We start from the raw sequence: 16,836 nt of genomic DNA, 5'->3' as shown, positions 1-16,836 counted from the left end.
GTGGGCCCCAAGCTAGACATTTACTACTGGCCTCCTGTTCCAACTTCCTGGGGTGAGAAGAAGATGGGCTCCAGGCTGGACATTCATTACAACCCCCAACCCCCATGTTTACATTTCCTGAGGCAAGAGACAAACCGGCTCTGGACTACATATTTATGACTGGACTCCAGTCTATATTTCGAGATCTGCACTTCAATATAAGAAACAACAACAGGAATAGGGTAGATAACTGGACATTGGACACTTTTATGGCAGGGACAGAGAGGGGCTGAACCCTGTTAAAAGATCAAGACATCATGCATTTCCCATCCTTGGTGCAAGGGAAACATTGCACACGCACAGAAAGGCTCCTTGGGGTTCAAAAAGGAGGGGGCACCACCCCATAATACGTGACGCTAAGGCCATCCCCTAGGCCTCTGGGCTGAAATCCATCTTGGAAAAAAGTTGCGCATGCACCTCGGGGAGGGTCCTAGGGCAGGTCAGGTGTTGAGAAACCAGATAATTGGCCAAAGGTAAACAAAGACCCGGAAGAACTGCCCTATATAAATGACTTAACCACCTCTTTACTGCGCTCCTCCTCATTAGGGAGGAGGCCCACACCCTTGCTCTCCGGGTGTGCATCTCTGCCTTGTTTCCATCTTAACTAAACAAAGTGTTTCTCTGTGTGCTCTCCCACTAGTTGTTGTGCAATGTCTCTAAATAATAAACTTTGTACCTGTTTTTTTTTTACAGTTTTTGCCTCCGTAAGAAATGCATTTTTCACTGGGGGCAAGAGCCAGGGGGTCTGGTGGCTAGGATTCCTGGTTTTCATCCAGGCTACCCAGGTTCATTTCCTAGGCAGGGAATTAAGATCTCGCTTCACGCCACCACTCACTGCTGCCTCTCCGAGATCATCCCCACCAGGAGAATCTTTTACATGAATGTGATGCTCAGTGTCTAGCATATATCTGGCACACAGTAAGTTCTTATTAAATATTCACTGAACTGATGTTGCCTCCTACTTACAATCCTTCTTTGGCTCTATACTGCCTGCCTTATTTCTTTCCAATACCCTTTGAACTCTATGCACTAACCATACTATGTATCTTTTAGTTGAATATTCTATATATTCATTCTTAAAATAAATACGAGCCCTTGAATAGCCATAAATGAGAAAAGACATGTCCCTGGTTTAATAAATTTTATGTTCTACGAGGGGGAAAACAGAAAAAACAACAGATAAACAAAAGGATTTTAAGTAGCAGTAACTACTATAAAAGAAAAAAAGAGGCCAGTGTTATATAATGTGGCTGGGTGGCTACTTCAGACTGAGTTACCAGAGAATACCTCTAGGAGATGACATTTGTGCTGAAATCTAACTGGGAAGGAACTAAGACGCAAAGATCTGGAAGTTCCTAAGCAGAAGAACCAGCAAGTAAAAAGACTTGAAAAGAGCGTGATCTAGAGGAAAAGAAAAAAAAAAATTAATGTGGCTAGAACACAGTAAGCACAGAGAACAGTCTGATTATCAGAGAAATAGTCAGGGGCGAGGTCATAAAGGCCCTCAAACACCATGTTAAAGAGACAAAGGGAGGGTTTTAAGCAGCCACAATATGGAAGAATGGCTTTGAGGAGAGTAAGCCTGAAGACAGGGAGAAATGCACTACTGCTATAGAAATCCAGAGGGGAGAGGAGTCTAAGTATCTCTGTGGGAAGAACTCTCTCCCAGCATCTCTAGATCAGTGACAGGAACATAGGAGGCATTTAATACTTATAAATGCATTTTATACTATCCCTATCAAGTATAATACTAAAATTACTTATTTTCTTGTCTGAATCATCCATTAGACCAAGTGAGTGAAGTCAGGAACCACATCAGTCCTATTCTATCCTCTTTTCCCAAAATGAAAGTCCACTTCCTGAAGAAAATCCAGTTAAAAATACACCTAAAAACGCTGCAAGAATAAATACACTAATGAAAACCATCAGTACCCCTGAGAAGTAGTGCTAGTTTTTGGAACTCAATTTTAATTAAGCATTCTAAAAAGGTACTCTAAAAAGAAATAAAGGTACGTGGAAATCCTAAGAGGCATTTGGTTAATGTTCGTCTAAAAAGAATTTACCTGGAACAAAAGGCAGGATTTTACAAGAGAGAGACAAAAAAGACTAAAGCCTCTTTGTATTATCAGCAGCCGCAATCAGATTAGTAAATGCAAATCAACTCTTACTCAGATCTTGGCCATACAGTTTGAGCTAGAAGTATGCAAATGTAGCAAATATTAAGTGGTGGCTATTTGGAAACAAGGCCTCAAGAATTTTCCTCAGGTTAAAGAGGTCAGTAGAAAACATACCTGCCTGGTTGCAAAGTTTAAACATAGTTACAATATAGCACAGAAAGAAAAGAACTAAAATTCACTTCTAAGTACCACCATAAGAATCAATCCCTCACAACCAAATGTAAAATAGCTAGCTAGCTGGAAGCAACTGCAAAGCACAGGGAGATCAGCTCCATGCTTTGTGTCCAACTAGAGGGGTGGGAGACGCAAGAGAGCGGGGATATGGGGTTATATGTATACTGATTCACTTTGTTATACAGCAGAAACTAACACACTGTTGTAAAGCAATTATACTCCAATAAAGATGTAAACAAACAAAAAAAGAATTAATTCCTCACTATTTTCAAACAGAAGATTCTATGAAAGAATAAGGTAAGACCATTTGTCATCATCTGTTGATGTTATTTTTAACTGAATGCTTCTGTACTGGAGTAACTGCTGTCTTTTCTAGATTCAATTCACTTTGTTCATGTGAATGTTAAATTTTAATCATTAACATGTAATTAATTTCTGAAAAGCTCATATTTAAACACTAGTATTAAATTTTAGCATTTTTCTCTTGCAATAAGACATCAGAAATAATTTTCAATTCTAATTAACTTGATAGGTTACCATGCTCATCAAAACTACTAGAGCTAACATTGAAATCTATTAAAATAGCGAGAAAATAAATATCAAAGAAATCCATATTCTTAAGTTGAATTACAACATTATATACACACACACACCACACACACACACACACACACACACACACACACACACACACACAAAATGGTACAGAGGTATCTAAAGCTTACATCATTGTCTTCGGCAATGTAGAATGATACAGTCTGGCTCCCGAGATTAAAATCTATCCAAAATCCCTCAAGTTTTTCATCTGATGGTATTTGCAACTAATAAAATAAACATATAAAACTAGAATATACTATGCTTTTAAAAGTGACAACAGAAAATTATGATGTTATATTCATGGTTGAGTTTTTTTGAAAAATAAAAGAGTAGAGCTGGAAGGTATGGGAAGATAAAGAGCAGGCAAGTACAGCATTTAAATCAATTTAGAAACAATCAAAAGAAATGCTGCTTAATATTTTACATAGAAATTAGCTAGCTCCAAAATATCACAAATATTCCAAGTACAAATAAAGGTTGAAAATATTTTCATGTTTGAATATATTCATGAATGATAAACAATAACGGGCTTGATTAAGGAAACATAAGAAAATTTGAAGTACAACCTTTATATTTCACTTATCCTTGGCTACAAATGTGCCATTTCATAAAATGTCACTTAGATCCAGAATACCAGACCAGCTGTATTTGCGATCTAATTATGACTAACATTAATGTTCTTGTCAATTTGTAACCTACAATTCACTTGACCTTTCCATCAAAATTCATCTAATAACTAAAACACATACTAAATTAAAAATTTACCTCATAATTATCAAGAAATGCTGATAAACAAGGAAATGTAAAGACCCTGAAATAAAAAGTAGTCTGAATTAAAGAAAAAATTAATAAGCCTTCACAACATAATTTTGACTTGCCATACAAATCATACCTAGGATCAACAGGAAATCAGGCAGTAGTGACAACAATTTAAATAAAATCATATTTCCTTCTTTATTACTCTTTAAAGTGAGAGTTCATGGGAAATCTGTTTCTGAAAGACAGCATATTACTTTGAGGATACTACTCAACCTACCATTTTGACTAAAGTGACTGAACCAAATTACTTTTCATGTTATTGACTATGAACAGAGATTCCTAATTTAGCTTATACTAGTGATATTGATACAGTGGAAGTTCCCATAAGATTATATGGGAAAAGAAGAGTAGAAGTGAATAATACTGCTAATAAAAATGGCTGAATTCATTGAATACTTTCTTGGTCAGATACTACTATAATTACTAAGTGTATAACCATCTCATTTAATCTTTACAACAAACATATGAGGTAGATATTATTAGTATTCTTGTTTTACAGTTAAGGAAACTGAGGCGAGTAAGGTTAAATAAGTTGTCCAACATTAGAACAGGAAGAGGGGGACCTGTTATTCAAATCCAAATAGTGTGACTCCCTGCACACAACCCTCACCGTATCTTTCATTTCCTTAGCAGGTAAACTAAATGTGAACTCATTCAATCCAATGTGTCCTGAACACCTATAAGGTGCTAGGCACTGCACTACAAAAATACCTCTTCTGTCATTGTCAAAAGTGATAAAAATTTATATTACCTAGCCTTCCATGACCATTCTTGAGATTAAATAACTGCAGAAAGAACATCCTTACAATATGTTAATTATAAAAGAAGATGATTTATGTTTGCTATATATTTTTATTCCAGTATGTGTACGAAGGAGGTAGCTCAAGTAATATTTATACCTAGATTTTTATTGTTCCTTAAACACCAAATTTATAATATATATGCAATTCTGAAATACAGTAAACCAATTTTAGACAAAGTTATTAATTAATATTAATTAAATAAAAATGTATTCTTTCCTCTAAAAAGTACAAAGCAAAATAAGACCAGTGGAGGATTATTTCAGCCTACCATTGTGTGCCCTTTCTTGAGCTCTGTTTCTTTATCATTAAATGGTTGTATTTTGCATTGTTTACCTTCTTTTGTCTCCAAGCATGCCATTTACAAGGTTGAGAAATATCCTGCAATCCTAATTTTTAAAAAAGAGAGAGCTTTTAAAAAACACAGTAATTTTAAAAAACTTGTTAATTTGTTATTTTTACACTACTTACTGTTTCAAATTCAGAGACTTTAATTCCTTTAAATGCATTAGCAATAAAATCCATTGAAAACCACTGACATGCCAGTTCTTCTCTTTGTTCTTCTGGGGTCATTCTACATAAAGCTTCTACGATAGCCACTTGTAAGTCATAATCTTTAAAAAAAAAAAAAATTAATGTATTATTTGAAATTATGAAAATTAAAGTTTATAAAAGTCAATACATTTCATAAGTTGTTAGAACAAGCAAGAGTAATAAGGAACGTAGTGTAATTTACTCATCTTTTGCCATTTTCTTCATAGAGATTAGAAACATCTCTTCATTACAGGCGTGAATATAGCCCAAATAACAAAATAAGTTTAATAACAGAAGAAAGGAGTAAAAGAATATTTTTAAGGATATTTAAAAGAAACTCCTAAGTGTTCAAAGATTCCTCCATTCCATAATTAGAGTTGTGAATTGCAAAATAACTCATAGAAAAGTCTATAAATCACAGGTAATCTTTGTTTTCCTTTTGCATATCATGATATTTACAGTTATTTTAAAGTACTTTAAACCAGTGGTTTGTTCTATATGTAAATCACTACATCAAAATTTTCTCATATGAAACTTAGGAAAGAAAATTTGAGCTCTTTTAATAAAAACATTGTTTACAAACAAATCTATCAATCCCAAGAATATTAAACCTCCTAATTTCATAAAATACATTTAAGAAATTTCTTCACAAAAGGAATCCAAATCTACTTGAAAATTAAGTTATTATTCAAAAACCTACCACTAGGCACAAATTATATTTGACAACTCCTGTTATCATACTTAATTTTTTAGTTTAGTTTAGAATTCCCTCGCATAATTTCACTACATTACAATGTTAATATTATTTTGACTAATTAGATATTATAGTCTATTAATAAATTTGGAGTAATTTCAAATATGAACATTTTGAAAAAAACAGACTTACCTCCAGCATCTAAAATCCTTTCTCCCATACTACTCCTGTGAATCAAAACAACAGGTTATACACTAGACAAGTATCAATTAACTAGAAAGCTCATATGTTTGGGGGAAAAAAACTTCACCAAAATTTACAATTGATTAGTATCACAGACTTTGGCAGAAAACATATATATAAATTATATTAGAAACCTACAAGAGTTTATCAGTTTTAATTCTTAATGCAACTCATGGTTGCCTTATTTGCCTTATAAAACATCCTTTAAATTCTTGGCTTGAACCACTAATTAAAGAAATATAGTACAAGTTATTACATGAGAATTAACATTTCTTGGTTAGAGAGTATTTTCCTGGCATCTTCAGGCATTTTGTCCAGCATAGCATTCATTTTTTTTAGAGCCTAGAAAAGAAAAATACATAATCCATTAACTTTATATATTCAGTGAAACATTAAGTACTTAGAGATATATTATAGGTATATAAACTTAGAAGCCTATTTTTTCTTAATCACAGCATTTTATGCAGGGAAAGAAGGGTGGAGGAAAGAATATAAAGCATCAAATAATGAATATAAGAAAACATGAAACACAGGATATCAAAAATAGAATATACCATGATTCCTGTACTTAAAGCAGTTATACTCTTTGCAGTATGACATATGTTTATTATTACTCTAAGAACTAAAGAAGCAAAAAATATTACCCTATTAATATTTGTTCTTATGACTACACACATGTACACACATATATATACTAATACAGGTTATTTTTAGCATTTAAATACTTAGGAACTACTAATACCTACATGGTATAGTTTATTTTCATATGAGCTATATATGTATACATAAACCCACATGCTTATGAATTTTCAATACATATTTAGGTAATACTGGGTTGGCCAAAAGGTGTGTTTGGCGTTTTTTTCCCATAAGATGGCTCTGGTAGCACTTAGTTGTCTTTAACTTCATTTGGAACAATTTTGTTAGATTGTATTGTGACAGCTGTCATATCAGCGTGCATTTAAAAAGAACTTACCAAAATTAGTGAATTTTTGTGTAGCCATTTTAATATTGAAGATGGAAGAAAAAAGCAACATTTTTGGCATATTATGCTTTACTATTTCAAGAAAGGTAAACATGCAACTGAAATGCAAAAAAAGATTTGTGCAGTGTATGGAGAAGGTGTTGTGACTGATGAAACATGTCAAAAGTGGTTTGCGAAGTTTCACGCTGGAGATTTCTCCCTGAATGATGCTCCATGGTCGGGTAGACCAGTTTAAGTTGACAGCAATCAAATCAAGACATTAACTGAGAACAATCAACATTTTACCACGCAGGAGATAGCTGACATACTCAAAATATACAAATCAAGCGTTGAAAATCATTTGCACCAGCTTGGTTATGTTAATCGCTTTGATGTTTGTGTTCCACATAAGTTAAGCGAAGAAAACCTTCTTGACCCTATTTCCACATGCAGTTCTCTACTGAAACATAACTGAAACGTTCCGTTTTTAAAACAAATTGTGATGGGCGATGGAAAGCGGATACTGTACAATAATGTGGAACGGAAGAGACACTGGGGCAAGAGAAATGAACCACCACCAACCACACCAAAGGCCAGTCTTCATCCAAAGAAGGTGATGTCGCATATATGGTGGGATTGGAAGGGAGTCCTCTATTATGAGCTTCTTCCGGAAAACCAAACGATTAATTCCAACAAGTACTGCTCCCAATTAGACCAACTGAAAACGACACTCGACCAAAAGTGTCCAGAATTAGTCAACAGAAAACGCATAATCTTCCATCAGGATAACACAAGACCGCATGTTTCTTTGATGACCGGGCAAAAACTCTTACAGCTTGGCTGGGAAGTTCTGATTCATCCGCCATATTCATCAGATATAGCATCTTCGGATTTCCATTTATTTCAGTCTTTACAAAATTCTCTTAATGGAAAAAATGTCAATTCCCTGGAAGACTGTAAAAGATACCTAGAACAGTTCTTTGCTCGTAAAGGTAAAAAATTTGGGAAGATGGAATTATCAAATTGCCTGAAAAATGGCAGAAGGTAGTGGAACAAAACAGTGAATATGTTGTTCAATAAAGTTCTTGGTGAAAAATGTAAAATGTGTCTTTTTTTTTTTTAACTTAAAAACCAAAGGAACTTTTTGGCCAACCCAATATATTTCATCGTGTCAGACAATGAATTAAGACAACAGAGACACAGTACATGATAATTTAGTGCCAAGATAAAATAATTATTCAATCTGATAAACTGCTACCAAATTGTCTTCACCTTCTCTTTAAGTTTTCAAAGAAAATCTAAAAAATGACTTTACCTCCTGCTGAATACAAATATTCACTCTTGAGTCAATAACCAGGGCACAAATTCGAGGTATGAAACTTTCCACTACTTGCCTTCTACCTGAATAAAAGTAAATTATTGACAAATGTGTATTTTAAACTCTTTTCAATGACAATCTTATATGTGTTAATGGAAATCGGACATACTAATTCAGTTCAGACGAAGGCCCATGGACTGGCCTGGGCACCAGGAAGCTTGAAATTCAGTCCTGGTTCTGCCACTAACTAGCTATGTAACTTCGAAAAAACACCGTTCAAACAGATGTGACTGATTTTAACTCTGGCAAAGGAATAACCCCAGATCCAGCTTCTCCTTTGAGGCACTTAAAGCAGTATTACTTTTTTGGATAAATAAATACAGTCCAAAACTGGAAACGTCTAATTTGAGGTTTTTATGAAACTGGCCTCAGTAATTTATAGTCATACCTCCAAAATTCCATAATGGCCATTAACACCTCCGGACTTCATGAAGATCTAAATATCTTGTCCTATTTCTAAAATTTGACACTATTCTCTCAAAAGACAAGCTTTATTAATACTAAGTATATTAAGAGGAATTTGCTTCATGCTAATTCATGATGCAGAGTTCTAAAATAAGTTTAAATAATGGCAACGCTGCAACAGAAAATGCACTTTACAAAGTGACTATGTTAAAAGAAAAAAAAATCACTGAATCACTTGAAAAGATAAAGTGATTTACTTAAAAAAAACAGTTGGATCACTTCATAATCACTGGTGCTTTAGGACTGTTTTCTCGCTTACAAACTTAAGAATTTAGACTAAATTGTTATGTTAATTGCAAAGAAACCAATGAAAAGGTAGCATTAACTACTACTGAAATAAATAGCAATTGATATTTTTAAATGTTTTGGGAGCAATTAGCTGTTCCTTTATTTATAAACAATTCACCGGCCCCAATTACCAATCCTAGGTAATTCTTCCTCAACCAACACAGAGATAAAATAACTTGAGTTTATTGTTTGACATAAGGCCCTGCCAAGCACAAGTGAAATGATGAGTTGTAACATGTTCTATAGTCTCCGTGTACTACTGAAAATTTTGTTTCATTAGATCAAGGACAAACTATGGCCCACAAACCAAATCCAACTCACTGTCCCTTTTTGTATGGCTGTATTCATCAGCAGGTACTCTGTGGAAATATGTGAATCTATCATGATTTACTGAACCAGCAGTCTCAGGTGAATTTCATTCATTCTTATGAACTTAGCCATCATTAGCCACCACTAAATGAATGGCTTTGGTAATTAGCTTGGGCTGCAGAGTTGATAGTGTTTCTTAATGAATTCAACACCAAAGTCCAAGGCAAAATTAGTGCGTATATGAGAAACTTATACTTCAGTAAAGTTATTTCAATGAAACAAAGGTCATCTGAATCACAAGTAATGTCCAGCTGCTTTATACATCTCCTAGGCTGTCAAAAGCTGAGACAAGAAATGACATCTCCATTTCCAACAACAAATTTATAGGGGATATATTTTTTCCAAGATCCAACTACAGATCCAGCAGCGTTTCTGGACGTTGATATAGGTGCAAAGGAAATTTCCCTATTTCAAAATTCATTTTAACTCTGCAACTGAGGAGCTTCCACCTAACCTTCAACTGGAAGTGATTAATCTGCAATGCAATGGCATTCTAAAAAGCAAATATTAAGAAAAAAGTCTAATATAATTCTATAAATGCTTTCCAAGTGATGAATATGCTCAATTAAAAATCATGCTCATGAACTGATACCAGTATTTGGCATTATCTGCATGAAAAGACGTTTTCTAATGTAATATACACAAAATTTCACTACAGATAAGCATGAACAAATGAATATTTGCAATTAATTTTTATAACAGCAAACACTAACTCTGAACCTTAAGAGAAACGTCATCTTCTCAAAAAAGAGTGCTATTCTCCTCATTAGTAGACCTGTATTACAAAAACACTGTACTCAATTATTGTTATATTTTGAGTTGCATCAAAAAAACATTTGTGGAAATTTGTTTTCTTTCTTGTTAAATATGTACCTACATAATACCATCAATTTTTTTCTTGGCCCACAAAGCCTAAAATATTTACTATCTGACCCTTTACAGAAAAAATTTGTCGATCCCTGAATTAGGTAATGAATTCCTAATATTAGGACAATACTACAAGAATTGCAACATTATACCAAAACTCTAACAGCAAATTATTGTTCCAGTAGAAATAAAATGTTTATTATACCTTCATCATCCATGTCATGTATGACCTGAAAGTGAATAATATTTAAAACTTACTATCTTATATTATAAACCATTACAAATAGTATTAAAATAAGAGGTTACATATGAACTCACCACATAATTATTTAACTTTTATGTATTAACTAATTAATCAGGATAAATGCACTAACCAATCTGTTAGTGACTTTTAGTCTCAGGGCATATAGAACACAAATTGTTTTTAAATAAACACATGCTTTATAACATCAGTGAATCAATATGATTGTTACCATCAAAAGCTCAAATAAGTCTTCTATCATAACAGCTTCATCTTTTGAATTTCCTTGACTCAGAATAATCTCCTTGGATTTTTCAAACCAGGTAACCATGTAGAAAAAGAAATGTAAATACATTAGTTACTTTGAATTCAATTTTAATAATTTTAAGAATGTACTCATACAAACAGTAAACCTAAGAATAAAGAAACATTAAAAATTAAAATTCCAGTATTGTACTAAATAAGTTTATACTCTTAAACACCATCATTGTTTTTGCTTTTTAGTAACTCACTATATGTTCCCATTTTTTAGATGGGAATGGATGAAGTTAATCCAATTCCAAGTAGAAAATCTTTACTTCCCCCCCTTCAAATTCTTAGTTCATGTACATTCATATTCATAGGTAAAGAATTATCATTACACATTAGATTATTGTGGCATTTTTACTATTTGAAATATTTTGGTATTATTTTATTTTTATTAACTCAAGACATTTGAGTACACACTATGTCTTAGGCACTGTTCTTGGTGCTGGGTATACAACAATGAACAAAACAGACAAAAATCAATATCCTACATTCTAAAATGGGAAATAGATAATAATAAACGATATAAAAAGAAAAGTAAATTAAGTTAGATAGTGATTAAGATGAGCTAAAGAGAAAATAAAGCAAGTAAAGGTCTTAGGGAGTCTTGTGACCTTAAATTCACACAATTATCAAGGACCCTGTATACACTTCCCTTGTGATCTTTATTTTTCTAACATATACCACAGGTTATAAAAATATTTTATCTGTTTTATATACAGTTCTCAAATTTATTTTCCAACACTTTGAACCATTTAATTAGAAAACACACCTTTAATCATATTTCCCTCAAAGAAATATGTTACATATTCTATACTCATCTTTTGTACTAGTCCTTGTTTTATCATAGTTAGAAGTCCAGCTTTCCCCAATATACTGATATTTTTGCCACATCTTCCAAAAGAAACCAAAATGGTTGAAACAGTTTGGATATCCTTTTTATTCAGCTCCTGAAATGCAAATTATACATTTAAACATCTGTAAATACAAAATAGAATGGAATTGGCATTGTGCTAGGAGCGTTGTAATCCTCACAAATCCTGAGTGTTACTCATTATCATAATCATAATCTCCATATTGCAAAGGACAAAAGTGTGGTTTAAAAAAGGCAACCGGGCTTCCCTGGTGGCGCAGTGATTGAGAGTCCGCCTGCCGATGCAGGGGACACGGGTTCGTGCCCCGGTCCGGGAAGATCCCACATGCTGCGGAGGGGCTGGGCCCGTGAGCCATGGCCGCTGAGCCTGAGCGTCCGGAGCCTGTGCTCCGCAATGGGAGAGGCCACAACAGTTAGAGGCCCGCGTATTGCAAAAAACAAAACAAAACAAAACAAAACAAAACAAAACAAAACAAAGGCAACCTGCTTACAAGCACTCAGCCAGTGAATGACAAACACAGTACAAAATTGCAGACATGTATAAACTCAAGAAACTTTAGACTTATGATGCAATGAATCAGTTACCTTCCATTCTAAAAAGCTTTATGTATTTAACTAAGGGATACAAGACTTTTTTTTTTTTTTTTTTGCGGTACGCAGGCCTCTCACTGTTGTGGCCTCTTCCATTGCGGAGCACAGGCTACGGACGCGCAGGCTCAGCGGCCATGGCTCACAGGCCTAGCCGCTCGGCAGCATGTGGGATCCTCCCGGACCAGGGCACGAATCCGTGTCCCCTGCATCGGCAGGCGGACTCTCAACCACTGCGCCACCAAGGAAGCCCGATACAAGAAATTTTTACTCACTCTTCTAGATTCGAAACAAACATCAAATTCTGGTGGAGACTGTCAATAATCACTTTTTTCTCACATATAAAAATACTTTATACATGACAAATCAAGTACAAGGTTTTTGATGATTTTTATTTGTTTTTGTTTGTTTTATTTTTTGTAAGCACCAAGCACTGTCCACACAACATGAAGAATATGCTGATAGGCTTTTAAAAAATAGTTCAAGTTGTTTAAACTTCAAACAGGTAAGCTATTTTTCCCCGTTTAGATAACAGTTAATAATGGTAACACTATGTAAACACACATTTTTTATATATTATTTAGAAAACAACAGTCCAACATGTTATTTGGGACTCCTCAAACAAACACACACAAAAAGCAAGTGGTGAAACAAGCATTTATTTAGATAGTTATAAGTGAGCTTGCCAAAGCCTTTTTATTCATTCCTTCCAACGGAGTATCTCTTCGTAAAAAGTAGAGTGGTATCTAATAACTGTAATGCTCATTCAACAAAAATGAAAATTTACCCTGCACATAAGGTCATCCAACTTGTGGAAAAACTGTTTGCTGCATTTAATCTTCACATCTTCACAAATATCAATTTGTAAAAGTGTTTTCAAAGGTTTGAAATCATTTTTTCTTAAAGCATTATCAATGCATTTTTCCAACTGCTGAAATATAGAAAATGGCAAATATATTGAATCAAAACCCGAATAGTCACCTTATGAAATCAAGTAATTTAAGAATTGTTTTCACATTTGAAAATTCTCAAAAGAGCTTATATAATATCAATTCATTTATTTAAAAAAACTGTCCACTATTAAATTCAGAGTAACAATTAGAGATTAAGTGTTTTGATAATAATAAGCTCTATACAAGAAACATATATTTTACTAATTTTCCACTTCACATTTCTTATTGGAAAGTCATCATTATGCTAAACTCAACAAAAACCTGTTAATGAAGGAAATAAAAATCAACTTTATAGTAACTAATACTTAATACCATGGATAAAACCCTAACATATCTATCAACTTCTTCACGAAGTTTAAATAGTTAAAAAAAAAAATTGCATAAAGACAGGTAGAAGCACTTTTTTAGGAACTATACCAACCAATATAACTTAAGCATTACATACACATATAATTTATTATTTATTATATTTATAAGCTTTATAAAATCTGCCATCCCTGCTATTAAAGTACACCACCATTAATAAGGAATTTTCATACATTAATATGATTCTCCTAAATGCAAGTATCTCACAATTTTAAGCCTTGATATAAAAGTATCCAGCCATAAATGATACATAGATCAGTGTATGATTCATTTCTATGTAAGAGGTATATATAAATCATCTTTAGTACTTTATATTCTTAATAAAGCTTTTGGAAACAAATCTATTGAAAAAATAAAAGGATAACATTTTTATTTCAATTATTTGACTCTTGACCATTTCATAAAAACAAGTAAGCTTTGTCTTTCCTAAAACGATGGCATTTAATACCTATAAATAAACAAAAAGTGATTTTAGGAATTAAAATAAAAGACTTCCTTTTGGTCTAGGACTACATACCTGGAGATTTGGTCTTATTGGCATTTTGACTTAATTTTAAAACAGGTGGACAAAACAAACACCTACAAAAGAAAGCATATACTTTCTGAATCTTACAATCTATTTTATATGTTTACAGTTTTAAAGTCTTAACACACATAAATAAGCATTACTGCTTATACCAAAGGCAATAAATGTTGTTTCTTCAAGTTCCTCACTGCTTATGAAATTACTCATTTGAATCTGTCCATAGAAGTTTCTGGACGAAAGCCTGAAGATCATTTATTCAAGCTTTCCCTTTTCATAAATGACTTAAATAAATGTCAAAGTCCTGCCAAAAGGTCACAAAACTAGTCACTGAAAGAATATAAATGTGAACCTCCCTCATCAGAGATTCCAACTTTGGGAACAAGAAGAAAAATAATCTTGAATTAATGCCTAAATGAAATTTAAGCTAGTAATACAATATTTAAGAAGGGAAGTATATGCAAGTATACTGCCAAAGAACAGGATATGTAAGAATATACAAATATGCAATGAAAGGAGGAAAAGATAACCTAAACACATTTTTCCCTTCAAAAGAGAATGGAAACAGGAAACAGCAGGGTTACATTAAGCACCATCTTAACAAAAGCATCTAACATTTGCAACTGCAATTTGGAGGTTTGGAGGTTAGTCCTATAAAGGAAAAGAAATAAAACAATCTTTTCTAGACTTCATAACTAGAACAATTTTAAAATAATCTGTACTATGAAGAGGTTTGTAATAGAACCTCAGGAAATTCAACATAGAGGGGAAATTAATTACTTAATCCAGGAGGAATACAGAACTGTGTATCTTGAAGGCAACAAGAGGCACTAGTCAGTCTACTTTCTTGCAGACTTGCCAGTAGAGATATTTAAGTGCCAGTGAGGACATACTTAAGAGGCATACAAAAGGGATGAGCAAAAACATATCCTGCATTTCCAAAGATTAACTCCAGGGGGAAAAATCTGATCCACAGAGAAACACTGATTCCACATACATAGGGAGCCAAGTATAGAGATGCTTCTGCAGCATCGTTCTGAGTGAGAAAATTCAAAAGTACTTAGATGGGAGCTACGAATGGGAGGGAGGGTAAAGAATGAATAAATAAAATGTGGCATATGCTAATCAATTTTGTAAAGATAACAGTTAGATAAAATGAACCAGAATTTTAGATATTTGCAGCCAGTTTTAGTGATTAAAAAGCATGTTGCCAGATGATAAATACAGCATAATGCCACTTATATGCAAAAAGAAACTTTGTATTATTTATGATTATACCTCTAGGTACACATAAGTATACACATATTTGTGTGCATGCGTGCACCTGTGTGTGTGTAGAGTGACATTCACCTACACCACTCAGGACACTCTGTCAGCTTATTGGGGAGGAAGAGTAGAGAGTTGCACAGAACCATAATCAGCTATTTGGCAACGGGAAACTTCAGTTTTATTTGTAATTTATACTTACTTAACCTTTTTAAAAGTAAATTCATACTAAAATGCAGGTAGGTGGGGTCCAAAACTTGGGATCAGTAAAATGTGGGTTTGGGTTATTGTGAGGGAAATGAAATCACAAGGCCAGCCTCTGCAATTAAGCAGCTACAGTCCAGCTGCTCCATCTAAATCTATCCACGACTTAGCTGTGGTTTTGCCCCATCTGGTTATGGTTGTCTGCTCTAGCTTAAATATTAAATGGGTGACTCTAGGTCTGTGGCTAACTGGGGATTCCAGTATACCAGCAATGATTCCAAGATCTCTAAATAGTTGGTAGTTGTTTTATCATTTTGCCTGGGAAACTGGGAATGCAGGGACCCACCAGTTTGCTTTCCCAATTCCCAACAAGGGGTGTACCTATTTTCTGCTTGGCTTCAATCTTTCTCTCTTTCTCCCCAGGCCATCACAGAAGATGGAAATTTAGCCTGTATTAACTCAATTATGGAGGTAAGAAATAAGTACTGAAGGTCAGCAACCAACAGGGGGATTAATGAGGAAACATAAGAGGAACACGGTAGGCTAGAGAACCCTGAGCATCCACCACTGCCACTACACAATAGGCCTGAAAGCTGCAGGAGGGAACATTCCTTGGAATAAAAAGACAAAGTTGAGGATATCACAGGATCACAAAGGAACAAAATGTATAGAATAAAAAGTTGAGATATGAAGAAGAGATTCACACATTCCACTACCTATTCAATGAGAAATCCAGAAAAAAATTTTAAATAAAAAAGAGCAGTGGGATGGCAACAACTGAATAATAGCCAAGAACTTTCCCAAATAAATATAAACATACACAAGTTGAAAAAGTCCATGGAATTCCAGGATAAATAAGAAAAAGTACATCTAGACATACTGTGAGAACATTTCTGAGTAAGAATACAAGAGAAAATCTTAAGTCACCACAGCAAAAACAAAACTCAAATGCATGCAAAAGAATAAACATAATAGATTCTCTGTTCTCACAATGCAATAAATTTAGAAATCAGCCACAAGATAGCTTCAAACTTCCTATATATTTGGAAATTTAAACACATACATGTGAATAGTCCATGGGATACAGAAAGATAGAAATGACAAAAT

General features: G+C 33.8%; 1 protein-coding gene across 2 annotated transcripts in view; it reads right to left on the bottom strand.

Moving 5' to 3' along the window:
• SYCP2 (synaptonemal complex protein 2) overlaps positions 1 to 16,836 on the bottom strand; it is a 73,062-nt gene that overhangs the window by 44,339 nt on the left and 11,887 nt on the right. For both annotated transcript variants that reach the window (XM_079944286.1, XM_079944287.1), the window contains exons 2-13: positions 14,254 to 14,315; positions 13,205 to 13,348; positions 11,777 to 11,905; positions 10,882 to 10,980; positions 10,614 to 10,638; positions 8,357 to 8,442; positions 6,334 to 6,419; positions 6,027 to 6,061; positions 5,078 to 5,220; positions 4,943 to 4,995; positions 3,753 to 3,798; positions 3,116 to 3,211 (exon numbers count right to left, since the gene is read on the bottom strand). In XM_079944286.1, coding sequence (XP_079800412.1) covers positions 3,116 to 3,211; positions 3,753 to 3,798; positions 4,943 to 4,995; positions 5,078 to 5,220; positions 6,027 to 6,061; positions 6,334 to 6,419; positions 8,357 to 8,442; positions 10,614 to 10,638; positions 10,882 to 10,980; positions 11,777 to 11,905; positions 13,205 to 13,348; positions 14,254 to 14,277 — 966 coding nt within the window. In that variant the 5' untranslated portion in view covers positions 14,278 to 14,315. The remainder of the gene's footprint in view (positions 1 to 3,115; positions 3,212 to 3,752; positions 3,799 to 4,942; positions 4,996 to 5,077; positions 5,221 to 6,026; positions 6,062 to 6,333; positions 6,420 to 8,356; positions 8,443 to 10,613; positions 10,639 to 10,881; positions 10,981 to 11,776; positions 11,906 to 13,204; positions 13,349 to 14,253; positions 14,316 to 16,836) is intronic.

This window comes from Stenella coeruleoalba, assembly GCF_951394435.1.
Source record: "Stenella coeruleoalba genome assembly, chromosome: 15".
Classification (NCBI taxonomy): Eukaryota; Metazoa; Chordata; class Mammalia; order Artiodactyla; family Delphinidae; genus Stenella; species Stenella coeruleoalba.
Note: the sequence above shows the minus strand (reverse complement) of the source record. Positions and strands in the feature narration are given on the sequence as shown.